The sequence below is a fragment of the Engystomops pustulosus genome, chromosome 3 (genome assembly GCF_040894005.1).
Source record: "Engystomops pustulosus chromosome 3, aEngPut4.maternal, whole genome shotgun sequence".
Taxonomy (NCBI): domain Eukaryota; kingdom Metazoa; phylum Chordata; class Amphibia; order Anura; family Leptodactylidae; genus Engystomops; species Engystomops pustulosus.
This window is the reverse complement of record NC_092413.1, coordinates 132,227,801-132,255,338: the sequence shown is the minus strand read 5'-3', so window position 1 is coordinate 132,255,338 and position 27,538 is coordinate 132,227,801. Positions and strand designations below refer to the sequence as shown.

Genomic DNA, 27,538 nt, shown 5'->3' with positions numbered 1-27,538 from the left:
ATGTGAAGTGAAGCCTCCTGTCTTTTACCTCATCAGTCAGACATTCCTGTCTATAATATGGCTGTAGATGGAGGGTCATCTGATCTCTATCTGTCCAAGAGCAATCGCCAGTTACAGGTCACATGACCCTCCATCTGTGGCCATTTTATGGACAGGAATGTCTGGCGGAGGAGGCTTCACTTTACTTCTCAAGAAAGCCGAGCAGAACTATTAATGTATATTGGTAAATTAATTTATATCCTGCCCCCCAAACTTACACACATTATAGAAAACATGAGGTAGAGTGGCCAACCCCTTTAAGTTTGTTTCTGAACTTTGTAAGATTTGTGCAGCGGTCAAAGGCCTTCTGCTTAATCTGTGTTCACGTCTCCTTGTGAAGGCAATTCATGCAAAACGGCAAATTGTGGGTGAAATGTGATAGTCCTGGGTAGCATCGCTGTCATTTTTTTTTCTTACTAAGACACAAATGTGAAGACTAATTAGCAGCGAGCAGCTGGTGATGGCAAACTTTTTAATTAGTTTTAATGCTGCCCACATGCAAATGTTCACACGCCTAGCTCTGAGCTTTTATCACTCCAGATTCTTAACTGCCATTATCTCATGCACAGCTTATAGCTGCACAACCAGGGGGAATGGCTTAAAGCCGCAGCACAAATTGTTTCCTTTTTGTTGTTTTACCTACCTGGGTAATTACTGCAGTCTAACCTACAGTGATTTACATTGGTAGCATAGTGGCTGCCAACTGCAGATTCTAATAGCAAAATGCAACATTTGTGAAATTTGGCTTAAAGGACATCTGATGGTAGATATCACCTCCCCGTCCCATCTAGAACAGCAATAACCTTCTTTTTAAATTTTTTTTTTATAATGACAGAGTTTCCTAGAAAGAGTTTTATTAACTATGCAAATGAGACCGCTGAGCACCTCCATGGCTCCACCGATAATTAGTTTATGCACTCCTCCTGGCTGATTGATACACCGACACAATGCTGAAGTCACGTGACATTCTGATATTCTTGAGCTATGCACGATCAAAGCTGAATGTAGCGAGTAAATGTGGTTGCGTTTAGTGCGAGAATAGCAGATGGGAGGCCAGTGACATCACCGGCTCTTGGCACTGTGTCAGCTTCCAATAGGCATGGGGAAGTGCATAAATTATCAGCAGAGCACCTCGGGCTCATTTGCATAGTTAATAAAGCCCTTTTTCTATGAAACCCAACCATTCTAAAGCATGAAAAAAGGTATTGTCGTTCGGGATGGGACTTGGTAGGGGAGTATAAACATCTAACTTAAGGTTATCTGATGGTAGAAGTCTTTTAAAGGGAACCTGTCACCAGGATACCCATTTTTATCACCCCTTCCCCCAGTCCCCAAAGGTTTTACAGAAAAAAGATGTTATATAGTACCTTTCAATACCATGTGCTCTTTGACTACTAGGCACTGTCCCCTGGGAGTGGCTATAAGGAGCATTCACCCCCCTCCTACCCCCTGCATCCTTGGGAAACCGCTCCTCCATGTGTCCTTTTCAAATATATGAATAACTCCCATCACTCGGCATTGGCTATGGAGGAGCAGGGGGCGTTGCTAAGCCAAGTGAAGGACGTATTCATATATTTGAAAAAGACACCTAGAGGAGCGGATTTTCGAGGGTGCGGGGAAACTGCTGGTGACAGGTTCCCTTTAAGGTTGGCTCTTCTACCAATTTATAAATCAAAATTTCACATCAGTGTAACATTCACAAATCTAGGCCGCCTTGTGTCTGTGGGCCTATCTTTGCTGGCCATATTTATTTTATGGTATTTAGCGCTTTTCAGCAGAATAGAAGGGTTTGGTTACTGTGATCATATATGTTTAGCAATTGCAAACCTACACTTCTCCTGAGTTAGTCAGTGATGTCTGTATATTTTTTTTTTAGACATGGATCCATGTAAAGGTTATGACAATGTTTCCCCTTCACCATTCCTTGTATGTACACCAAGTTCAAGAATTGTAAACCAAGCACACGGACATACTGGTATGTGCGCCCTCTTGCAGTATCCATTCTTTTTTTTAGTTTCTCATGCCCTTGTTTTTTTACAAAAAAAAATTAAAAAATTATGCAATTGAGCATTAGGGGCTCCAGGCTCCATTAAAATCTATGCAACCCAGAGCCCCCCTCAGGCTCCTTTTTTTTTTTATAAAAACAAGGGTATACGAATCTAAAGGAAATGAAGATGCTGCCAGAGGGGGCACATACCAGTATATACCCGTGTGTGCTTGGTTTACACTCCTCCATCCTAATTGGTAGATTTCCTTTAAAATCTATTTTTTTTCTAAATCAATCTCACTTCTGTATTATCAATATTAGATCATGAGGATGCACACTCAGACCCTGCATTGATCAGCTGTTTTCCCCCATTAAAACAAAGGGCACAGAGCTGGAAGCGGTAGGTTTAGGGCCCTTTGGCAGTAAATCACCATCCACAACTCCCAGTGAAAACCTGCAGATAGGCCATCATCAGGGATTCCTGGCCAACCCCTTAAAGATGACTCAATGTAAAGAAACGTGTATTCGTTTTTATAAAATTTGGGAGAGAAATGGCAATGCAGACTAAAACTGATGAATAAAATAGAGACCCCCAATATGTTTCAATATAGATGAAATACAAAGGTTAAAATGTGTAGTCTTCTTCAGAAATCCTTTTTATTATAAAGTGAAGTCGTCCTTTTGGCCTAATCCCGTTGCTGTGATTGATGTCACTAGGAAGCACTTGGGATCTTGCCTGACTGAAGCAATGCGGTGACCTTGTGACTGCACAGTTATTATAATGAATGCTTTGCTAATTCCCTTCTGGATAAAGCCTATATTGACACAGGCTTTTATCTGACTTGCCATGTTTTTTCTTATCATTTCACTAAAATTAATTTAGAGAAAGGGAAATATCTGCCCCTTGTGATCTAAATGAAACCGTTCTTGGCTCACATTAACCATGATAAACCACACTTAAAGACTTCTATCACAAAGACTGGAAATTGTATTGTCATTAACCTCTGCATTGTTACAGAAGAAAAAATCATCTGATTTCTACTGAAAAGAAATGGCCCATTTGGAGGACTTATCTGGCAAGTGTGAAATTGCTTAGTCGCACAGCTGACAGTACAGTTTGATTGACTAACCACATCGAATACAATATTCATCTGTTAATAGTGTTTTTAGTCAGTAGGTTTTGTTACTTCCAGCATTACGTCAAGCTATTTAGATTAGTAAAATATCATTGCCACAGTCATTGAACAGTTGCTCTTCTCCAGCTGCAGGTCACTCCATGCTATGATACTCTACTACGGTTTAGGGCAGTGATGGCGAACCTTTTGGAGACAGAGTGCCCAAACTACAAGCAAAATCTACTTTTTTGCCGAGAAGTGCCAGCATGGCTTTTTAAGCAGTAACTTCTAGCTACCTGTTCTTCCACATCTTTCAATCGTATCAGCCCCCTGAGGCCACCAATACAGTTGAAAGAAGGAGGGCAAATTATAGATTCCTCCATGCTCTCTGTAGAGGATGAATGGTGGTTCCAGCAGGATGACCTCCAAAGATATTGCAGTTCTGCCAACACCTTCTCACTTTTCCCGCAGTTCCTAACAGCCAATGAAGTGTCACTTAAGTGTCTCTTAAGTTGCCTGGGACTGCAGGGAAATTTGGTGGATTTGGTCATACTTGGTGAACTTTGCCCTGGGGCAATGATCTGAGTGCCCACAGAAATGGCTCCGAGTGCCACTTCTGGCACCCGTGCCATAGGTTCGCCACCACTGGTTTAGGGAGTGTGGTCATGTGTGCCATTGGTTTGTGTGTATGGTACGGTCATTGCGTAGCAGCACAAGGCATTTCTAGGGCTTAGTCTTTTTTTGTTGCACCAAATGCTGCACTCTGTGATGGATCATGTCACATAGTTTCCAATACACATGTAGAAAAGAAAAGCCTCCATAATAAAATTAGCATCTTTCTCTGCATATGGACCATACACACACTGTGACCATTATAATGTATACCCAGAACGAGGCTGTGCTTACAATAATTTATTTCAGCAAATGAAATGACAGACATGTTTAGGACTAGTGGGAACTCTATGGAACCATTATTGATCTGTGGTTTAGCTTTTTGTTCTGCATTGTATTGGTTTACCCTCTATGAAATTATTACAATTTTTTCCAGTTTGCCCTGAAATCCTGTAATCATTTAAAATATGTTGACGTAACAAAGTCTAGGAAGTAAATTGTTATGACGTGTAGGTTTGATTGTTTCTGCCTCCCACGCTGTCCTTCTAGCTGTAGGTCCAGGATAATGTAAAGTCTCTTTTCAGATGACTGTCCATCAACCTTCATGGTAGGGCATTTCCATACATCCCCATAGCCTCTGCCTGTGCTTATGTAACATGTGGTGTTTTGTTCTTGTGCTTCACAGATGAATCAGCAGATGAGTGGGATGAGCCTGAATGGTGCAAGCAATATGATGGCTTTTGGTCAACCTGCAAATACTGTGGGAGCAGGATGGTCCGGAACTGCCGCTGGTCAGACTCTAAGCACACAACTTTGGAAATAAGAGAAGCCAGCAATGCAATAACGAGGATCCTTCGACATTCCTTGCTTTAATGCACACCATGCCCCTTGTTTTAAACCTGTATATATTCTTCTTTCCTTCCAGATGTCCATACAAAGAGCATAGCTGCTCACCTTGTCAGTTTGATTGGGTTTGATAGTGGTGGAGTAGAAGGTACATTTACATATCAGCAGTTTTCCATCACCCATGATTTTTAACTACTGTTTCTGAACTAATGTGTTTTTGTGCAATGGTTTTAAAGGAAATATATGATAATAAGAGTTGTTATCAAGGGTCCTGGGTGTCATGTTAGTAATTACAAATTTTTGAAGTGTCACCTTAAGCCACCTCCTTCCTTATCCAGTGGTCCTCATATTGAAGTATATTTAATCATGCAAATTGATTGTAAATGTATCATTGAGAACCATTTGTGTATCTCTTTTTGGATGTGCATTTTTCAATAGTTGTGATGTAGTTTATGGTGCACTAAATGGGGAGCACCATAACTGAGAGAAACATAAGCCTGGATAGGACAGAGGATGTTAGTAGGCAATGTAATGTACACAACTGGGTTTTCATGGAAGATTCAGTATGGTATAATGTCACATGCATTATTTCCTCACAGTAGAACAGTTACCAGTGTAAGTTTCTACAGAGGGAGTACATCCAGGTTTATGTCCTACGTGTTTACATTTTAAGGTGCCTAGTATTGAAGAAATGTTTCCTCCATGTATTAATATATAATCTCCAAATTGTTTGTATTTCATGTAGCCAGGGGATCTAAAGTTTTACTTTAATACTGACAAGGAAAATGGCTAAACTGTGTGCTGTACTTCTCCAAGTGGAATATTCTATATAATGTGTTATGGAAGCTTTACTTGTATTTGGTAGGGACAAATCAAGACCTTCCAGGGCTCCCTGTTGGGTTCCCTAGGAGCATTACTGCAATCAGCTATCGAACATGCAGACCATGTACAAAGAAACACACAAGTGGTAAAATGTCCAAAATATTGTCGCTGGTTTGTGTATCCCTGTAGCTTGAAGCTTCTGTGAAAGGTCAACGTATGGTCAGGGTGAGTTGAAGAATGGCAGCTTCTCAATCATCTCTTGAAGTCCATAAGTTTGGATCCATGGGTAATTCATCCATTGGGACCCCAAAGAATGGCATTTGATGATCATACCTCAATTCTTATTGTATCCCGAGGGTGCTTGGGCTCATTTGCTAGGTTGACCTTTTCTGTTCGAGTGTGCCAGACAAGAATCTGTAAAAAAAAAAAAAAAAAAAAAAATTGTTCAAATCAGGTACGTACTTATGATATGCTGCTTTTGCAAAGAAACACAACTTGTGTAAAGCGTTTTCCACGTTGGCAGTCATAACAGAATACACCTAAAACCCTGACGACTTATCACTGCTGAATATATATCTGTTGTAGGCTCCTGTTACAAAGTGCAATGGTTGACAGACCACTCCTGGAACATGTCAAACCACTTTTTTATCCTCCACGACCCTATAAATGCTCAAGACAATAATTTGAGTTTAGTCTAGAGCTACATATTTCTTTTTTACCTCCATAGACTGACCTGGTATAATTTCCTTTACCTCTTGTAAAGATTTTAATTTGACATGTTTTCATTTCTTTTATTTATGTTCTGCGCAGAATCTCTGTGTTAGATACACTTTAGTTTTAATTTTCTTTGGTTTTATCAGGTTAGGCTAAAGTACAGACATTATGGTCATAACAGCGTTTCTCATGAAGCAGTAACTGGTGTATACACAGTATAGCAATGGAATAGTAGCACAGGTTCTCGTCAAAATGACGTGAATAGTTCTGAACTTTTACATGTATTGTCCCTCTGTAAATTTTAGAGGTATGGATTGGATGTAGTATTATATAAACTATGATGAACAAGGTATCTGCAACAATAAAAATTCAATTATAGCAATACTGTTTTACCTTCGTGCAGTTGTTGGCTTTGGGTTCCAGTTCTTGTACTGTGGTTATCTGTTTTAAAAAATCGGATTCTTGCATTCCCGGCTGAGAGCCTCTGCGTTTGAACACCGCTTTAGGGCTTGAAAGGATCACTTGAAGACTCACAGCAAATCCTGGAAGAGAAGACGGATTGGAACATCCCATTATTATTTGATCAAAATAAAGACCTTCAATGTCATAGCAAGAGGTCTGCAGAGAGGAATGCTTTTCTAGGGATATGCAGCACTGTGCTAACTCTTTAAAATTTGGTTGGAGCTACAGTAACTCATTTTCATCTGCTCCAAACTAGAACATATAAATCTAACCTCATGCACTTGACAGTGTATGCAATACAGGCCACAAATAGGGGAAAGTTATTCCCTTGTTTGAAGCTCATTCTGGACAGGTGAACATTGGCCTGCTCTTCCTGACAACACCTGACTGTGCACAAAAGACTTCAATGGGGGGCTGTGAGCTAGCCTCAATTTATGTGTCTAGCTCACAGCCCCCAAATACAGTGAGATGTATAAGGCCTTACTAGAATTACAATTAATGTTGAGTAAATCTTTGTATTCACTAAGAAATGGACTAGACATGAACTCGGAGCAGAGAGGTAAATGTAATGCAGAGACCTGACGGAAAAGCTGTGTGTGGGCCCACCTCCAGTTACCTTGGAGAAGCTACAATTCTTTTATGCAAATTCAATGTTCTGCAACTGCAAAAAAATATGATGTCCAAGTTACCCAGGGTTTCTACCTAACATTGATGATGTATGGTCAAAACTGCTGGAAGACTTCTTTTAAGGCAACATTGCGTACAAACCCACATATTGGATGATACAAAGGATACTATTAGACTCATTGGCCAGCAGATAGGTAAGAAAGGGAAGCTAAACATCAACTCTTTGCATATGAGAATATTTCCCCCTGATAATTCAGCCCTATCAAAAATCATCTCTTAATGGGTATATATGTAAATCTAATTTTTAAGCTATGATACACATGGGAAGAAAAACAGAACACAGCAGTAATATTTTCTCTAACAAAGAATATAACAAAGTTAACAATTACAACCTGCACAATTGATTTACGTAATAAAATAGTTTTTAACGTTTAAATACACATGAAGTTAGGCTGGAGACATTTAAAATGATGGTTGGTTTAATTCCAATACAATTTACTGCAAATTAAACAGGACTTGATGAGTGAATGTGGAGGAGGAAACCTACTAATAATAAAAAAAAAAAAATACCAGAGCAACTGAAAGTTTCTTAAAATTACATAACCCTTATTTATATTTATGAAAGGAAAAAAAAGTACAGTCTTCCTTTAATCATGCCTGTGTTTAATGCTGCGTTATATTATTAAAACGGTACACGGTATAACAACCAGTAGAACCCAAATGTGGTCATTGGCACTGTAGACTAATTCATTTTGTGGGCAGCCCATACAACCCTCTGTCCAGCATTAGGTTACTGTCACAGGAGGTGCCGCTACCCATATCGCAGGTCGCGGGCTCCCCTGTTCCCCTCTTCTCCCCGCTAGTGCGTCACCCGTGCGTCTTACCCCTCCCAGCTCCTGTCTCGACCCCCTCCGTCGAGCGTGCATGTACCCGACTCCTAGGGCGCGTGCTGGCTTCACTAGATTTAAAGGGCCAGCACACTGTTAAGTGGCGCTGGCCACTTTCAGATGGACATAGCCTGCCTCTTCCTTCACACTCTGACGGATCTCCGTGCTATTGCCGAAGTGAAAGCTGTTCCCTGAGCCTTGTTCGTGTGTTTCGATTTCCTGTTGTGACCCCGGATCTGTTCTGGACTTCGCTCCTCTGTTTCCGTCTCTGACCTTGCATCATTGCCGCCTGCCTTGACCATCTGCCTGTCCCGAACTATTGGATTGCCTGCTGATTCTGTACCTCAACCTTGGCTGCCACCGCGGACGAGTCGCGCCTGTTTAATGACCTAGTGGTACCGTGCCGCAGCAAGACCAACCTGCTTTGCGCCGGGCTCTGTTGAAAACCGGGTGCCATTTAGATTCCGGTTGCAGGAGTCGACTTGTGTCATTGTCCATTGTGGTCCAGGGGGTTCACTAACCCAAAGCCTTGATGGTGACTACATTGAGAAAGTAAAGATTAAAACTAGACCATGGAGCAATGGGCAAAATTGGCCTGGTGCCTATGAAATAACATTTTCTTTTACATCCTATGGATGATCAGGTGCAAGTGTGGCATACCTGGGGCAAAGATGGCAGCAGGTAGCATAATGGAGGAAATATAGCCAGTGGGCAGTGTAATGTCCTAGGCAAAGTTCTGCTGGAACTGTACATTAATCTGCCCCACTTGGTATAGTAATATTCACAACCATTTTTGACTTTAGAGTTAGGAAAGGCCAACAATCTAGGAATATCTGCTTACACAGGCTCTATACTTCTCAATTTCTTCATGCACCTCAGTTTTTTTTTAAGTATTGGGATAATTTCAAAGTGATTTTCAAAACCTTTTACTCTCTAGGAGCTGAATCTATATACTTAGGCACTTTTCTAAACCTTCTATCTATAAGATACTCTTAGCAATAATGTTTGAGCTGCAAAGTGTCATACTACCCCCATAACTCTGCATAGTAGTTTCTACTGTCCCTCGGGTTCTGTGTGCTGATCGGGCAACATGTGACCACTGCAGTCGATCATTGTCTGCAGCAGACACATAGCGCATCACTGGAGCCGTGATGCCACTAATCTGTCATGTGACCCCTGTGGCAGCTGCTTGGCTGCAGTGGTACATTGCTGAGTTGGGCACACCAAAACCAGGGAGGCTCAATCCATGGATCAAGATGTATAATTTTTTTGTTCTTTTACAAATGCAAATCTTTGTTTTTAGATTTTAACTATACAATTTCTTGAATAATTTCCTATATTGCTTTATAACCTCAAAAAAAGGAGTTATGTATTTTTTGAAGTGCTTATGGCTTCACAGAGCAGGTAACCCTTGTAATCCAATATCTAAGGCCATGTACGCATAAAAAGGTTTTCTGTAAATGTCTTCAGCGTGTGGCTTCAAAAGGAAATGGTTCATGCATTCTTCTGCCTTTATCCTGCGTGGATTCTAATGTGGTCCATTGTGTGAGAAAACTTGTACTCATTTGCAATTCTTTATAAGCGAGAGAAAAACAAGGCTGTGATGTGCAGCTATTTGAAAGGATATAATGTGGATACTCAGGCAATGTATCTTTGTAGGATTTTGCTATTCTCATTTAATTGTGAGGCTCCACTACCTGTCAAGTGTGGAAAAAAACTGCTCATTGTGACAATTATATATACAACTATAGAAAAGGCGCATATGAAAAGAACAGGACATAGACCTTTTGTATAATATCAAGAGCATATCCATGAGAATACAAGGACGCTGGACATGATTGTGGACATTTTTGTACATTAAGCCCACACATGTCCAGACTGCTGATCAGAGAAGCTTCATTTATTACAGCATTTTGGACATCTGATGACTCCGAAGCATCTACATAATAAGCTCAGTTGTTTATCATCAGTCTGTTCCGTGCTGATCACCTGAAGTGAAACTTCAGTTCTGTTCTACCAAACATCACCTGATGTCATAGACCTCTGAGGGCCGTGATCACAGACCCCAGTATTTGTGAGTGTGGGCCCTTAGGAAAAGGATATGACAAACGCTGGATGTCTTTTATACAGTACTGTGTGCAGGGAGATGTACCTGGAAAGAAAGGTCCAGTAATGACAACACATCCAGATATCACCAAATGCCATAAATAGGGTTTCCACAACCCTGATAAAATGCTTTGGAAAATTACCACACATATTTGCCAGCAGCACAGCACAAAAAAAACTGTTGAAATGGACGTCATCTATTTTGGATGAAAACATCAAGAATTATCCCCACTGGATTCAGAAAAGTCACTGTTCAGGTGACAGATATGGGTCTGTTGCTTATAATAAAACTGAGTAAAACCTTGAATTTCAGTAATGAAAAAAAATGTGTTTTTTAATGTAAATTTACTTACTGCTTGTGAAATGCAATACTTTTGCATTTTTGTCTGCTTGGATAATTATATCTGCTGTTGTATCAACAGGAGAACCTCTATGTTCTCCTGTTGATGAAAACATTTGTGATTCTCTGTCTGAATTTTTAAAGAGTTGGAGCTCTGTTTCAATTTTGTCAAAATAATCTCAATCCTTTTTGATTTGAAAAGTGTTCTTGGCACCTTTTTAAAGGTCTTGTATATCATCAAAAACCAGTACAGTATTACTAATGTAAGAGTAACTACAATGTTTATAGATATGGATAAATGCATGGTAGCTATGCAGGAGAGAGAGGCAAATGGCATGCAGAAGGTGGATAAGCACTGACTAACCACAAGCCTCCATGTGAACCGTCGCCTATGTTGCGCAAACCATTAACGTAGTGGGGTGTGAAAAACTTGCTGTCCCTGGCTGTAATAACTGCTTTATGTGCGGACAGCGGCATGCATCTTTCCAGGTTGTGACCATGCAAAGAAGCACTTAATGCACCTTAAAGCAAACTGCACACAATCAGGATTGTCAGTCGGAAAATACTTGATACTTTGTGTTGTACAATGTATTTTCATGTTGAAGACAAAACTACATTTAAGTTTGTGACTGCAACATTTCAACATTATAAAAAGTTTGTGGGGTTCATTTGCAGCCCACTTTAACTGGCTGGCATCTGCTTCAGGTACAGTATAAAGTGGCTATGGAAAGTATTGAGACCGCCTTAAATTATTTCACTTTGCTTCATTGCAGCCAATTGGTAAGATCAATTGATTAATGTACACCCTGCATCCCATCTTAACAGAAAAAAAATGAAATTTTGTTAATTTATTAAACAAAAAAATATCACTTGGTCCTAAGTTTTCAGACCCTTTGTTCATTATTGAGTAGCAGCACCTTTTGAGCGAGCACAGCCATGAGTTGTCTTGGGAAGATGCAACAAGTTTTTCACACCTGGATTTGGGGATCCTCTGCCATTCTTTCTTGCAGATCTTCTCCAGTTTCCTCAGATTGGATGGTTAATTCTGGTGGACAGCCATTTTCAAGTCTCCAGAGATGCTCAATTTTGTTTAGGTCAGGGCTCTGACTGGGTCAGTCAAGAATGGTCACAGAGTTGTTCTGAAGCCTCTGGTTTGTAATTTTAGCTGTGGTCATTGTCTTTTTGGGAGATGAACATCCGGCCCAGTCTGAGATCCAGAGCTCTGGAAGAGGTTTTAATCCAGATTATCCAGTTATTCGGTCCCTGCAGCCGAAAAACTCCCCTATAGCATGATGCTGCCACCACCATGTGTCTCTGTTGGGATTGTATTTGGCAAGTAATGAGCAGTGCCTGGATTTCTCCACACATTCCACTTAATTAAAACCAAAAAGTTTAATCTTCGTCTCATCAGACCGGAGAAAAGTAGTGTAGATTTGTACCGTGTTGGCCATAGAAAGCAGAAGAAGAGTGAAGAAATCTGGCAATTTTTTTTTCAGTGTATATTTAATGGTGAGATATCGAGAATACTAGCTCACTTTTATAATATTGCACCGACTGTAAATTTTTCCTTTTTTGTGTCTTGTTAATTTTTATTACTAACCAAAGGAGCAAATGTTAATTACTGTAACAACTGTCCAGGAAATTATGTGCTTGCTCGAGCCTGACACCCCAGGAGGTTCCTTTATGACTAAAAATTAGGAGGAAGCATTTTCTGTAGCAAGTGTAAGTATTCACACCTCTGTTAGCTCTTCTCTGGGGATGGAGATGATCAAATGGATAGTAGACAAAGGGGTAGTAGTTGGGACAAAGACAAAGGAATATCATAGCTGTCCATAACTGGGGCATATTTCATAACTGTGGGCCCCCAGTTACAGGGGAGAGTTATAGAATCTAGATACATTCATGGCCCGAGGATTAAAAGCTGCAGGGGCACCCCATCAATTTCAGAACACCCCTAATGTTAGGCCTAGACACCCCAAGTTTGGTAAGGGGTAAAAGGTAGCGAGGTTCCCTGGTGATTGGAAGCCCTTCTGAAGGGATGACGATATGAAAAACTTCCCCTCAGTTACATCACAGCCAACTGTGGGGGTCAAAAACCCAGTGAGTTTAAATTAGTGAAACTACGACAAGCCCTTGTTCAGTTCTGAGGACTCTATTCATTAGAAGGCTGGTCTGATGTCTATGCTGTGTCCTCCAGGCAATTTGCCACTCGCTATCTGATAGTAAGGGTATTTTGTTTCCCTTTTCTCATAACTGTGTGTAGGTATTGTATGTATATTGTTTTTAATTCCTTTTTTTTATTTTAATCTGATGAGTTCGTTTTGTGTACTGTATTTTATGTATATGAAAGTGTTAACTTTATTAAGCCTCTGCTTGTAACCTTAAAGAATCTAAATTTCCGAAGGGATCATGTTACCAGGTCCTATAGCATAGTATAGGTAATGATAGATGTTCTGTGTGAATCATCAGTGTGAATTGTCTGTGTGGTTGAGGTGCCTATGGCCGCCTTTTATAAGTAACTTGTGGGGGGGGGGGGCAGTGACTGGATCTGGGTGCCGCGTGTGTGGAGTACATTTAGCATAAGGACACCATTTTGTGTAAGTGGGCGGAGCTTAAGGCTAAATTCTGGCACTCCATAGAGTAGGTGCACTCGTGTTTGGACTCCGGTGTGCGGGCTTCGTGGAACTCACCAGCAAATATCATTGTATATAAGGCTGGAAATAGACGCAAGTCCATAAAGTCCAACCTTTGAGAATTAAACAAATTATTTTTCCCAATGACCTGTGATATTCTTGCTTTCCAGAAAATCATCCAAGCCTCTCTTGAACATGTACATAGAGTCCGCCATAACAACTTCCTGCGGCAGAGAGTTCCATAGTCTCACTGCTCTTACAGTAAAGAACCTTTGTCTATGTTGATGGTAAAATCACCTCTCCTCTAGGCGCAGAGGATGCCCCCTTGTCCTGGTTACAGGCCTAGGTATAAAAAGATCTTTGGAGAGATCCTTGTATTGCCTGTTCAAGTATTTGTACATTGTAATGAGGTCACCCCTCCGATGTCTTTTTTTTCTAAATTGAATAATCTCAAATTTTGTAATCTGTCATTGTATTCTAGTCCCCCCATTCCACTAATAATTTTGGTTGCTCTCCTCTGCACTTATTCCAGTACTACTATGTCCTTTTTATACACTGGTGCCCAAAATTCTATGTGTGGCTGTACCAGTGATTTGTAAGGGTAAAACTATGTTCTTATCATGAGAATTTATTCCTCTTGATACACACAATAATTTTATTTGCTTTGGCAGCAGCTGCCTGACGCTGGTCACTAAAATTAAGTTTACCATCCACCAATATCCCCAAGTCTCTTTCAGTTCCAGTTTTACCAAGAAATTTAGAACATTCTTGTACTTTGTTTTCATGGTCCAAGTGCATAACTTTACATTTATCTACATTTAACCTCATAAACCAAGCTTCCACAAATCCCTCTGTAATGCTAAACTATTGACCTCAGTATTTATTACTTTACACAACTTAGTATCATCTGCAAATATTGAAACTTGACTATGTAAGCCCACTAAAAGGTCATCAGTAAAACCTTTTATGCAGCACTGTGTCAAATACCTTTGAAAAGTCAGATAAAAAAAAAAAAATCACAGATCCAGTCTAGAACTAACCTCTTCATAGAAGCCAATCAGATTAGTCTAACAGGACTGATCCCTCATAAACCCATGCTGATGCTGGGTTATAAGGTTTCGTACAGTGAGATACTCCAAGATAGCATCTCTAACCAACCCCTCAAATATTTTACCCACAATGGAAGTTAGACTCTCAGGTCTGTAGTTTCCAGGATCGCCTTTTGATCCCTTTTTTAGTTAAATTTAGTAGCCTCACAAAGGCATCGCCTGATTTCTTCACTCCTCTACAGACCAGAGAATCTTATTTCTCATGGGCTGGGAACCTTTTGTGGTTTTTGTTTTTTTTGCTAACTGCATGCAGGCTTTCAAATGCCTTGCACTGAGGAGAGGCTTCCGTCCGCACACTCTGCCATAAAGCACCGACTGATGAAGGGCGTCGGTTGACTTTGTGAAACTTTTTCCCATCTCCATACTGTATCTCTGGAGCTCAGCCACAGTGATCTTGGGGTTCTTCTTTACTTCTTTCACCAAGGCTCTTCTCCCACGATTGCTTAATTTGGCTGGATGGCCAGGTCAAGGAAAAGTTGTGGTCATTCCATGCAACTTCTTCTATTTAAGGATTATAGAGGCCACCGTCCTCTTAGGAACCTTGAATTCTGCATACATTCTTTTCTATTCTTGGCTAGATTTGTTTCTTGCCACAATTCAGTCTCTGAGATCCTTGGGCAGTTCCTTAGACCTCATGATTCTATTGTGCTCCAACTGATCTGTGAGGCCTTATATAGACAGGTGTGAGCCTTTCCTAATCAAGTCCATATCAGTTTAATAAAACGCAGCTGGACTCCAATGAAAATGTAGAACCATCTCAGGGAGGATCAGAAGGAATGGACAGTATCTGAGTTAAATATGAGTGTTACAGCAAAGAGTCTGAATACTTATGACTGTAATATATTAGTTTCGCTTGTTTCATAAATTAGCATATCTACATTTCTTTTTTTTTTCTGTCAAGATGGGGTGCAGAGTGGTATATTAATGAGCAAAAAAAACTTTTTGATCTTTCTAATTGAGTGCAATGAAACCAAAAGTGAAAAATGTCTCATTACTTTCCGTACCCACTGTTTATTAATGTTAGCAGACTATAGAAAAGTGTTTTTAAAATGGAATTTGTCTAAAGACTAAAAGATTAAAATTTAAACTACAGTGTATATATATAAGGTCATGTGAGTATAACCCAGTATGAGAATTATATATACGGAATTGGTTACCTGATCAATTATTCAGAAGACCTCTTTAATATATTTTGTAAGGATTTCATCTCGTTCATATTTAATCATCATTGATTTCTTCACTGTAACTATAAAATTCTTTTCAGTGTTGGTGTTAAAAAGCTATTCTTGTAGTTTTCTAGATTAACTTTAAATGAGATGCTCACTGAAACATTTTTAATAGTTTTTTTCTTACTTTATAATAAGATGAATAGGGAATAGGAAAGGGTACATGAGATCCCTGCTGCATTTCTAAAACCTAATTAATTCATGCCAATTGAACTTGTCATGGGCATGATCACAGTTTTCAATATTAAAACCTTAGTAGCCATGCATAAAGTTGCAATCTAAGCACTAAAAGTTCTAAAAACTTGTTAAATTATTAGTTCATTAATCATAGCATCCTGGCCTTCAAGTAAACCACTGATAAATTCCACTCAGCCTGGCTCACCTGGACCTTGTTCAGACAGGCTGATGCCTACAGATCTCTACTGACACATGGAAATTGACATAGTACATGCTGTTTTCCTGTTCTGCTCTGGTGGACTCCATAGGCAGTGTCTACCTCCCAGGGATGAGAAGGGGGTCTAATTTCCCCTCTCACCCGACTCCTCCCCCCTTTTTTATATATATATATATGTATTTTTTCCTTCCACTCCTTCTCACTCTTCCACTTGCTTCATTCTACTTCTTTTACCTTCTTATTTTAATTGCCTTTCTTAAAATTACTTTGTGCTTTTTTTCAATCCGTTTCCCACATTTTGGGATGTTTTGTATACATATTTTCGCATTGCATTGATTGGATCTTGGAAAAAGTTAAAAACATAGTAATAATAAAAAGTAAACTACTGATCGACTGGCATAAAAAGCTTTGAGATAAAGGGTCTGAGCAGAAGGTTGTACGATTTATTCCCATTGTGACCTTGCCAACAGAAATTACTTCATTTTCAGGTTTTTGCATTGAATATTCGGGATGGAGGTGAACTGAGAAGAACTTGTTTGTTCACTTTTTGCATTGAATACCTCCTTTATATTACTCTGTTACCTGTAATAACAGGAACTAAATACCTACAATACCAAAAAACACTCTTCTGTATAATTTTAGATTTGGTTCAATACATAAAGCAGATAATGGTCCTTAGTCTGTACAGATCCCATACAGATACACTGTATTACACCAAATCTCTCTTCCCACCTCGTTTAAATATGACTGGCTTTATATGTAAATTGCCAAGATTTCACATAAAAGCGGGAATGCTTGAAAGTACATTTCGTCAGGATGCTAGTACTTTGATAAGGTAAAATCTGGTCACAGAGTCCCTTTAAGGTCTCTGGTTTCTTTAATGTGAACTAGAAAAATCCATAATAAATGTACTAGTGGAAGACAAGTGCAATGTTTCAGGATAAAGCTGTGAAAAGCTTTTTCTTGCTAATAGGAGATGTGATACATTAAGTTCTTTAAGGTAAAATAGTCATAGACCTATATCTGTAAGGTGGATTTTATCAAATCTGCACTAGCACCCCTAATTCTGTTGACAGCTTTAAGGGAGATGTCCACTTTCAACAAATAAATGATAGGGTTTGTGTAAGGAAACGTTGTACAATTTTCCAATATACTTTCTGTATCAATTCCTCACGGTTTCCAAGATCTCTGCTTGCTGCCCTTCTATAGAAAGCTTCCATGTTTACTTCCAGTGGGTAGAAATCTGTCCATGCTGTGTGATGGACATGCAGGTGCACAATCCATTATACACAAGACTTGCTGTGATAATAACGAATTATGCACATGCGTGTCTATCACAGACCATGCACAGATTTCTATCCACTTGGAGTAAACACAGAAACTTTCTAGAGAAGGACAGCAAACAGAGATCGTGATATAGAAAGTATATTGCAAAATTCTAGAACTTTTCCGTACACAAACCATATCAATTATTTGCTGAAAGTGGACAACACCTTAAAACATTTTTGAAGGCTGAAGAATGTCACCTTTAGAACCATTACCCCTTAACTGCACCAAAATGTCTTATCCATCAATCGGGATTGGCCACTATTGTACATCAAAGATCCACTCTCTTTGGAATGCATCGCACTACTAATAAATTAATTGCTGTATGTATCAGGACAGAAGTTTAGTTGTTATATGTTGTCTTTAGAGATGAGCGAACATACTCGTCCGAGCTTGATGCTCGTTCGAGCATTAGCGTACTCGAAACTGCTCGTTGCTCGGACGAATACTTCGCCCGCTCGAGAAAATGGCAGCTCCCGCCGTTTTGCTTTTTGGCGGCCAGAAACAGAGCCAATCACAAGCCAGGAGACTCTGCACTCCACCCAGCATGACGTGGTACCCTTACACGTCGATAGCAGTGGTTGGCTGGCCAGATCAGGTGACCCTGGGATAGACTAGCCGCTGCCCGCGCTGCTCGGATCATTCTGTGTCTGGATGCCGCTAGGGAGAGAGCTGCTGCTGGTCAGGGAAAGCGTTAGGGTGTTCTATTAGAATAGTGTTAGGCAGGAGTGATTCAACAAGAACCCAACAGCCCTTCTTAGGGCTACAATAACGTTATACTTTTTTTTTTTTTTTTTGTTTGCTTGTGGCTGGGCTTGCTGGCACTAGTAGTGCAGCTAGTACCATATTGTGAGGAATTTGCAGGGGGACTTGCTACCGTTGTGTTTAGCTCTTAGTGACACACATATCCACCTCAAACAGCAAAGTGGGAAAATTTATTAGGGGTTTGATTTCAATTAGGCACAGTCTGGCAGTTTCTTTTTATTTTACGTTTATTTTTTCACAACTCAGCGTCATCTCATCAGTGTGCTTCATACTTGGCTAGAAAATAGCCAAAGGAGAATCCAAACGGCTTACTTACGCCTACAATAGCGTTATATATATTTTATTTCTGGTTGATCTGCTGGTGGCTGTCCTTGCTGCAGTGCATCTACTAGCCAATTGTCAGGAATTTGTAGTGAGACTTGCGACCGCTGTGTTTAGCGCTTAGTGACGCACATATCCATCGCAAAGACCGAAGTGGGAAAATTTATTAGGGGTTGGATTTCAATTAGGCACAGTCTGGCAGTTTCTTTTTATTTTACGTTTATTTTTTCATAACTCAGCGTCATCTCATCAGTGTGCTTTCATACTTGGCTAGAAAATAGCCAAAGGAGAATCCAAACGGCTTACTTACGCCTACAATAGCGTTATATATATTTTATTTCTGGTTGATCTGCTGGTGGCTGTCCTTGCTGCAGTGCATCTACTAGCCAATTGTCAGGAATTTGTAGTGAGACTTGCGACCGCTGTGTTTAGCGCTTAGTGACACACATATCCATCGCAAAGACCGAAGTGGGAAAATTTATTAGGGGTTGGATTTCAATTAGGCACAGTCTGGCAGTTTCTTTTTATTTTACGTTTATTTTTTCATAACTCAGCGTCATCTCATCAGTGTGCTTTCATACTTGGCTAGAAAATAGCCATAGCAATAGGATAGCATTGTTTGGTTTTAAAAACTAAAAAACACAAAAAAAAACTAAACACAAAAAAAAGTTAAAAAAAACTTAGTTATAACTTTCATTTTCAAAATGTTTAACCCGAGGGCAAGGGGTAGAGGACGAGGGCGGGGACGTGGGCGTCCAACTACTGCAGGGGTCAGAGGCCGTGGTCCTGGGCGGGGTGAGACACCACCTGCTGATGAGGGAGCAGGGGAACGCCGCAGAGCTACACTCCCTAGGTTCATGTCTCAAGTTACTGGGACTCGTGGTAGAGCACTGTTGAGGCCAGAACAGTGCGAACAGGTGATGTCGTGGATTGCCGACAATGCTTCGAGCAATTTGTCCACCAGTCAGTCTTCCACGCAGTCCACCCATGTCACCGAAATCGGCACTCCTCCAGCTCCTGCACCTCAGCCTCCTCCCCCCCAGTCTGCCCCCTCCCAGGAAAATTTGGCATTTGAACTGGCATACTCTGAGGAACTGTTTTCTGGACCCTTCCCACAGTCACAAACCACTTGTCCGGTTGCTGCTGAGCAATTTTCCGATGCCCAGGTTTTCCACCAGTCGCAGTCTGTGGGTGATGATGACCTTCTTGACGTAGTGGAAGAAGTGTGTAAAGAGGTGTCCGACGATGAGGAGACACGGTTGTCAGACAGTGGTGAAGTTGTTGTCAGGGCAGGAAGTCCGAGAGGGGAGCAGACTGAGGGATCGGAGGATGATGAGGTGACAGACCCAAGCTGGGTTGAGAGGCCGGGTGAATACAGTGCTTCTGAGACGGAGGAGAGTCCTCGACCAGAACAGGTTGGAAGAGGCAGTGGTGGGGCCAGACGGAGAGGCAGGGCCAGAGCAGGTGCATCAGCGCCAAATGTGTCACGTAGTGAAGCTCCCGTGGCGAGGGCTCCGGCGGCGAGGGCTAGATTTTCAGAAGTCTGGAGGTTCTTTAAGGAAACACCGGATGACCGACGGACTGTGGTGTGCAACCTTTGCCAAACCAGGATCAGCAGGGGTTCCACCACTACTAGCTTAACTACCACCAGTATGCGCAGGCATATGAATGCTAAACACCCCACTCAGTGGCACCAAGCCCGTTCACCTCCGGCCGTGCACACCACTGCTCCTTCCCCTGTTTCAGCTGATAGTCAGCCCCCTGCCCAGGACCCTGGCACAAAACCCCATCGTCGCCTCCACGATCCTCCACAGCATCCACCAGCGTTCAGCTCTCCATACCCCAGACGCTGGAGCGGAAACGGAAATATAGTGCAACCCACCCGCACGCCCAAGCCCTTAATGTCCACATCTCCAGATTGCTTAGCCTGGAGATGCTGCCCTTTAGGCTAGTAGAGACCGAGGCCTTTCGCAACCTCATGGCGGCGGCCACCCCTCGGTATTCGGTCCCCAGCCGCCACTACTTTTCCCGATGTGCCGTCCCAGCCCTGCACCAGCACGTGTTAGACAACATCATCCGTGCCCTGACCAACGCCGTTTCTGACAAGGTCCACCTGACCACGGACACGTGGACGAGTGCTGCCGGGCAGGGCCACTATATATCGCTGACGGCACATTGGGTTAACTTGGTGGAGGCTGGGACCGAGTCTGACCCTGCGGCTGGTCATATACTGCCGACGCCGAGGATTGCGGGGCCTACCTCGGTCCAGGTCTTTCAGGCCTACTATGCCTCCTCCTCCTCCCACCCCTCCTCCACCTCCTCCTCCGAACAACCATCCGTGGGCATGCCGCCATCAGTCGGTAGCTCTAGGCACAGCAGCAGTGCCGTCGCTAAGTGACAGCAGGCGGTGCTCAAACTGCTGAGCCTAGGCGATAAAAGGCACACCGCCCAAGAGCTATTACAGGGCATCACGGCGCAGACTGATCTGTGGCTGGCACCGCTGAACCTGAAGCCAGGCATGGTTGTGTGTGACAACGGCCGTAACCTGGTGGCGGCTCTGCAACTCGGCAGACTGACACATGTGCCATGCCTGGCCCATGTGTTAAATCTCATAGTTCAGCGTTTCCTCAAGACATACCCCAATCTGTCTGATTTGCTCACGAAGGTGCGCCGCATCTGTGCGCATTTCAGGAAGTCCAGCACAGATGCTGCCACTCTCAGGGCAGCGCAGCGCCGCCTCCAACTGCCCGCTCACCGACTGTTGTGCGACATGCCCACGAGGTGGAATTCAACATTAACCATGTTATCCAGAGTTTACCAGCAGCGCAGAGCGATTGTAGACTGCCAGATGTCAACTTCCACCAGAACTGGTAGTCAGGTCACTCAGCTTCCTCAAGTCTACAATGAGGAGTGGACGTGGATGTCTGATATCTGTCAGGTGCTGAGTAACTTTGAGGAGTCAACACAGATGGTCAGTGGCGATGCCGCCATCATCAGCCTCACCATCCCGCTGCTTGGCCTGTTGAAAAACTCTCTGGTCAGCATGAAGTCGGAAGCTTTGCGCTCGTCACAAGAGACGGGGGAAGAAGATTCCCTTGTTGATAGCCAAAGCACCCTTAGGTCTGTTTCTCAGCGCATATCGGAGGAGGTGGAGGTGGAGGTGGAGGAGGATGAGGAGGAAGAGGAGGAGAATGTTGGCGAGACACAAGAGGGGACCATTGTTGAGTCCTTCACTGTTCAGCGTGTATGGGCAGAAGAAGAGGAGTTGGAGGAGGAGGAAATGGACAGTCAGGCCAGTGAGGGGAGTGAATTCTTACGCGTTGGTACTCTGGCGCATATGGCAGATTTCATGCTAGGCTGCCTATCCCGTGACCCTCGCGTTCAAAGAATTTATTCCAGCACCGATTACTGGGTATTCACTCTCCTGGACCCACGGTACAAGCAAAATCTTTCCACTCTCATCCCTGGAGAGGAAAGGAGTGTGAGAATGCATGAATACCAGCAGGCCCTGGTGCACAAGCTGAAACACTATTTCCCTTCTGACAGCGCTAGCGGCAGAGTGCGTAGTTCTGCGGGACAAGTAGCGAGGGAGAGTAGGCGAGCAGGCAGCTTGTCCAGCACTGGCAAGGGTACGCTTTACAAGGCTTTTGCCAGCTTTATGTCACCCCAGCAAGACACTGTCACCTGTCCCCAGTCTCGGCAGAGTAGGGCTGATCTTTACAGAAAGATGGTGAGGGAGTACGTAGCTGACCATACCATCGTCCTAAATGATCACACAGCTCCCTACAACTACTGGGTTTCAAAGCTGGACATGTGGCACGAACTGGCGCTGTACGCCTTGGAGGTTCTTGCCTGCCCTGTCGCTAGCGTGTTGTCCGAGCGGGTTTTCAGTGCAGCTGGTGGCATCATCACCGATAAGCGTACACGCCTGTCGACTGACAGGCTGACGCTTATTAAGATGAATAAAGCCTGGATTTCTCATAATTTCCAATCTCCACCAGGTGAAGGAAGCTCAACCTGAATAATTTATGCACTCCTCCTCCTCCTCATTTTCCTCCTTCTCCTCCTCATTTTCCTCCTTCTCCTCCTCTTTGTACACTAAAGCAGAGGAAACTGGCTATTTGACAGGGCCCACTGGCTCTAGCTATAGTACTTTATGCATTTAATTTTTCTGGAGGGCCACCTACCTGCTCCTCTGGTTTGAAAACTTTTTTGGACTGCCACATACAGGCACTATCCAAATTAAATTGTCTCCATAGCAGCCTCCACACGTTGTCTCCATTGCTGCCTCCATACATCGTCCCCTTATCAAACGAGGTGTGTCAGGCAGAAATTTGGGTTGTTTTCATGGATTCCACATCAAAGTTGTTAACTTTGTCGCCACCCTGCTGTGTAATCCACAAAATATACTGGCAAACTTTTATCATTTACCAATATTATTTCAGCGCTTCTTGCGCATCTGTTTACATTCCCCTCACCCGCCATATCCTAAACTTATAAGAACGCTACTACACTTGATCTTATACAAAAGGTTCTTAGAAGTGCTGTTTGGGGAGTAGCCTAGAGACAGGGGCTTGGATTGGCGAAAGCTCGCCTGGCAGCGGAGCGCCAGCTCCATGCCAAGATCCAACTAACATAGTTTTAACTGCAGCACCTTTAATCTACTACTAGTTCACTGCCTCCATACATGGTCCCCTTATCAAACGAGCTGTGTCAGGCAGAATTTTGGGTTGTTTTCATGGCTTCCATGTTAACTTTGTCGCCACCCTGCTGTGTAATCCACAAAATATACTGGCAAACTTTTATCATGTACCGATATTATTTGAGCGCTTCTTGCTCACCTCCTTTGGTTCCTCTCTGCCACCCATTGGTTTGAAGCCTGAGTCCATTTAGGGTATGTCGCCATGCCACTCTCTAGCCTGCCGCTGCTGCCGCTGCCTCTGCATGCCGTCCCCTATAGTGTCAGGGTCAATTATTGGATGTTTTAGATGCTATCTAGCTTCATTCTGTCACTCTGTCATGGCCATGCTGTTGCCCATAATTTTGGCATAATGGTGCGATTAAGCAGCCTCAGAGGCATCCATGCATGCTGCCCCTGCTGTTTCCTGTCCATTTCCGTGGTGTTTCCATCCTTTTCTGAGGTTCCCAGGTGTTTGGCCAAGCTTCCCTGTGCAGAGCTTTGGTCCCCTTGAAAAATGCTCGAGTCTCCCATTGACTTCAATGGGGCTCGTTATTCGAGACGAGCACTCGAGCATCGGGAAAAGTTCGTCTCGAATAACGAGTACCCGAGCATTTTAGTGCTCGCTCATCTCTAGTTGTCTTGTATATTACTAATTAAAGGAAATCTACCATCAAAATGATAAACCATGGGCACTTACTCATCGATCCAGGTACCCTGACTGTGGTAATCTTGATATCCATAACAACCTTCTAAAATTAACTTTTGAAACTATACTAATGAGCCGAGGGGGTTCCCTATCCCCCTTGGATCTGGCTTTTACAGGCTGTTAAACTGTCTCGCCCTCTCCACTGCTTCCTCAGCACGTGTACAGCAGTTCCTGCAGTTCTCCCATTTACTTTTCTCTCCAATGCCATTTATCAATTGGCATTTTCTCCAGTGTACCCCACCTACAAACAAATGTATTTGTATAAAAAAATCGGTAATTTTCAGTTTACTCCTCACTCTCTCCTTATCTTATAATCCGTTGTTTCATACAATCCTTCTTTCAAAATTAGTGCCCATTGAAGTTGCTCTTTGAAAAAATTTTTTTTACCAGGGACGTGACATATCCAAATATTTATTTCTAGAACCCAGGTTAGTAAGATGTAGAAAACCACATATGAAACATAGTTACAGTTACATATGTGGAGGTAGTTTGAAGGTTATATACATTTTCCATATAATTCCACCTGTGTCTATCTGTCCTGGTGTACACAATTTCGGTTGCCCCTGGAGCTGACCCTGAATATACTAACTTTAGGGTCTGGAGGACAGATAGTGCATCAACAGACAGGAGAACAAAGCTTCTCTCTGCAGTGGCCAGGGACAGACGGGCCACTGTGCCCACTGGGAATTTTCCCGGTGGGCCGATTGGTCCTGGGAATTTTCCCGGTGGGCCGATTGGTCCTGGGCCGGTCTGGGGCCCGTCCGGAGCTGGTCCGGGCCGGTCCGCACTGCCTCTGTATAGCTTTTGATATAATCTGTAGTACCTGCATCGTACTTTTGATTAGTACACAGACGCAGCACAGCACCACTGCTTCTGCGTCTGTGTTACTGTATGCAGCTACACAGGTCACACAACTGACATCATTGCGCAACCTGTGTAGCGTGGAGGAGTGCGGACATGTAGAGTGTCAACTGTCAGCTCTCCCGGCCACCTGCTGCTCCGCGACTTGCTGGGTATAAGAGGTGCAGGATAGTGACGTCACTATCCTGCGCCTCTACACCAAGCTACCGAAGACCGGGGACAGGAAGAAACCTCCTCTGAAGAACAAGAGGTGAGCATTATGATTTTTTTTTAAATTATAGACTGGAGTTATTCATTGTATAAATGGTGAAGTGATTATATAAACAAGACAGGCTGGGGACATTATTTCTATATCTGGGGCAGGCTTGGGGCATACACTTTATGGCTGTGGGCATTCATTTTATTGTTAGGGCGCGCTGGGGCTATTAATTGTATGTCTGGGGCAGGCTGGGGCTATTATTTGTATGTCCGGGCGGGCTGGGGCTATTAATTGCATGTCCGGGGTGGCCTGGGGCTATTAATTGCACGTCCGGGGTGGGCTGGGGCTATTAATTGCATGTTCGGGGCGGGCTGGGGCTATTAATTGTATGTCTGGGGCGAGCTGGGGCTATTAATTGTATATCCGGGGCAGGCTGGGGCTATTAATTGTATATCCGGGGCAGGCTGGGGCTATTAATTGTATATCCGGGTCAAGCTGGGGCTATTAAATGATTTTTTTCATGTTCGCTTCTGTGTATATATGTAGTATTACAGTAGTAATACTACATATTCCTGTACATAGGGGGCAGGATTATAGTAGTTATATTCCTGTACATAGGGGGCAGGATTATAGTAGTTATATTCCTGTACATAGGGGGCAGTATTATAGTAGCTATACTCTTGTACATAGGGGCAGTATTATAGTAGTTATACTCTTGTACATAGGGGGCAGTATTATAGTACTTATATTCTTGGACATAGGAGGCAGTATTATAGTAGTTATATTCCTGTACATAGGGGGCAGTATTATAGTAGTTATATTCTTGTACATAGGAGGAATATAGTATATATATTTCTGTAGGGGGCAGGATTATAGAAGTTAGCTTGTATATGGGAGAAAGTATTTTAGTAGTTGTATTTTGTATATAGAAGGCAGGATTAAATTAGTTATTCCTTATGTACCAACAATTTGTAGGTTATAACTCCACCCACATTGTCCGACCACACCCACTTGTCTTGACTCAGCCCATAAAATAGGGCCGCTTTTACAGTTTTTTTCCAGGGCCATTTTAAAGTCCCAGTCCGCCCCTGGCAGTGGCCCACACCCTTGCAGTAAAGCTACAAGCTACAGAAAGATGAGGTCTTTATCCAGGAGAGGGAAAAGGAATGCATATAGCGGAGCTATGTGTATGTTCTGGCAGGGCTGAGAATGTCATGTGTAACATGGATCTCGTCTGTTTCTGTCTCATCTTTCTATGTGTCAGATACTAGTAGAATGTTTAGAGGCTAAATGAAAGTGTGTATATATACCTGTACCCTGATACTCTAACACCACGTCAGGACACAGCATCTCAATGCACTAGAGCAGTGAAGGCAAACCTTTTAGACACAGAGTGCCCAAAGTACAACCAAAACTCGCATATTTTTAGCAAGGTGCCGATGCGACAACTTAAGCAGTAACTTATGACTCCCTGCTGTGTCACAGGTTTAAATTGTATAGGCACCTGAGGACACCAATACAGTAGAAAGAAGTTTGGATTATCATTATACCTGCCTTCTAGGGTCCTGGGCTGTCTGGGACTACAAGAGGCCTTGAGTCCGGTCTGGCGAACTCTGTGCTGGGGTGATGTCGAGGGTGCCCATAGAGAGGGCTCTGAGTGCCACCTCTGGCACTAGTGCCATAGGTTCGCCATCACTGCACTAGAGGGATCATAATGTGTGATAATGTGCTCTGGAATTTTACACTGACCATCACCGAGTGATAGAAGCTAGAACATCAAAACTGAGTAAAATTGTAAAGTCCACATTAGTGGATTGAAATTTGAGAATTTTCTTTCATTAGCAAACCCCTTTAACCCCTTATTTTACAATTTTACTCACTCGTATATGGTCAGTTCAAGAATCCACTGAAGTGTCTAAGCAGACACTTCATGATTCATCTATGTTATGAGATGCTGTGTGCTGACATTGTTCATGGTTTAGGGTTATCTACACTTTTATTTAGCTTCTGAGCATTCTAGCATGTGACACAGAAAAAGAGATATGTGAGATGATGAGATCCATGAGATGGGTGAAAAACACAATGACTCTCTCGGCCCTGCTAACTCACCTATTACACACACAGTCAGCTCTGCTATATGCCTCCCTCCCAGATAGACATATTTTGTCTGTAGCTTGTCTCTGCATGCTACTTCTTGCTGACAGGAAGTGCCCATGTCTGAGCTAGTCTTGTAATGCTGGGTGGAGGAGGCAGAGCGCACTGCAGGGTGCGGACAGGATAAACTAATCATGAGAAGAATCTGCCATGCCTGACCATACTCAGAAGATTTATGGTTATATCCAGGGGCAACCAAAACTGTGTACACCAGGACTGATAGAGGCAGGTTGTAATTATATCCATTAAAATCCTGTATTTTTGTTAATAACAATGAATTCGAGAATGTGTGTGATGTTTTGTTATCCTGAGTATATTTAAGAATCTTGTCTTGTGGGTCTTTAACCCCTTAACGACATGTGACGTAATACTACGTCACATGCCGGGTGCGGGTGCATGGAGAAGGCTCACGGGCTGAGCCCTCTCCATAGCCGGTAAGTCTTTGCTGCATATTGCAGCAAAGGCTAACCGGTAACACCTGCGATCAGTGCCAGCGCCGCCGTCATATTTCGGAGGATCGTCGCTCCCCGTGACGTCATTGTACAGATAACCTAGGGTTAAAGTACCCTAGGGAGGCTGCAAAATAGTAAAAATAAAAAGTTAAAA

At 42.7% G+C, this 27,538-nt stretch overlaps 2 protein-coding genes across 3 annotated transcripts in view; one reads left to right on the top strand and one right to left on the bottom strand.

The window, feature by feature from the left end:
• Nucleotides 1-6,517, top strand: part of SMAP1 (small ArfGAP 1) — a 150,643-nt gene extending 144,126 nt beyond the window's left edge. For both annotated transcript variants that reach the window (XM_072142172.1, XM_072142171.1), the window contains one exon: nt 4,439-6,517. In XM_072142172.1, coding sequence (XP_071998273.1) covers nt 4,439-4,576 — 138 coding nt within the window. In that variant the 3' untranslated portion in view covers nt 4,577-6,517. The remainder of the gene's footprint in view (nt 1-4,438) is intronic.
• B3GAT2 (beta-1,3-glucuronyltransferase 2) overlaps nt 4,039-27,538 on the bottom strand; it is a 120,104-nt gene continuing 96,604 nt past the window's right edge. Inside the window, exons 3-4 of the mRNA XM_072142173.1 lie at nt 6,529-6,677; nt 4,039-5,835 (exon numbers count right to left, since the gene is read on the bottom strand). Of these exons, the coding sequence (XP_071998274.1) occupies nt 5,749-5,835; nt 6,529-6,677 (236 nt within the window). The 3' untranslated portion in view covers nt 4,039-5,748. The remainder of the gene's footprint in view (nt 5,836-6,528; nt 6,678-27,538) is intronic.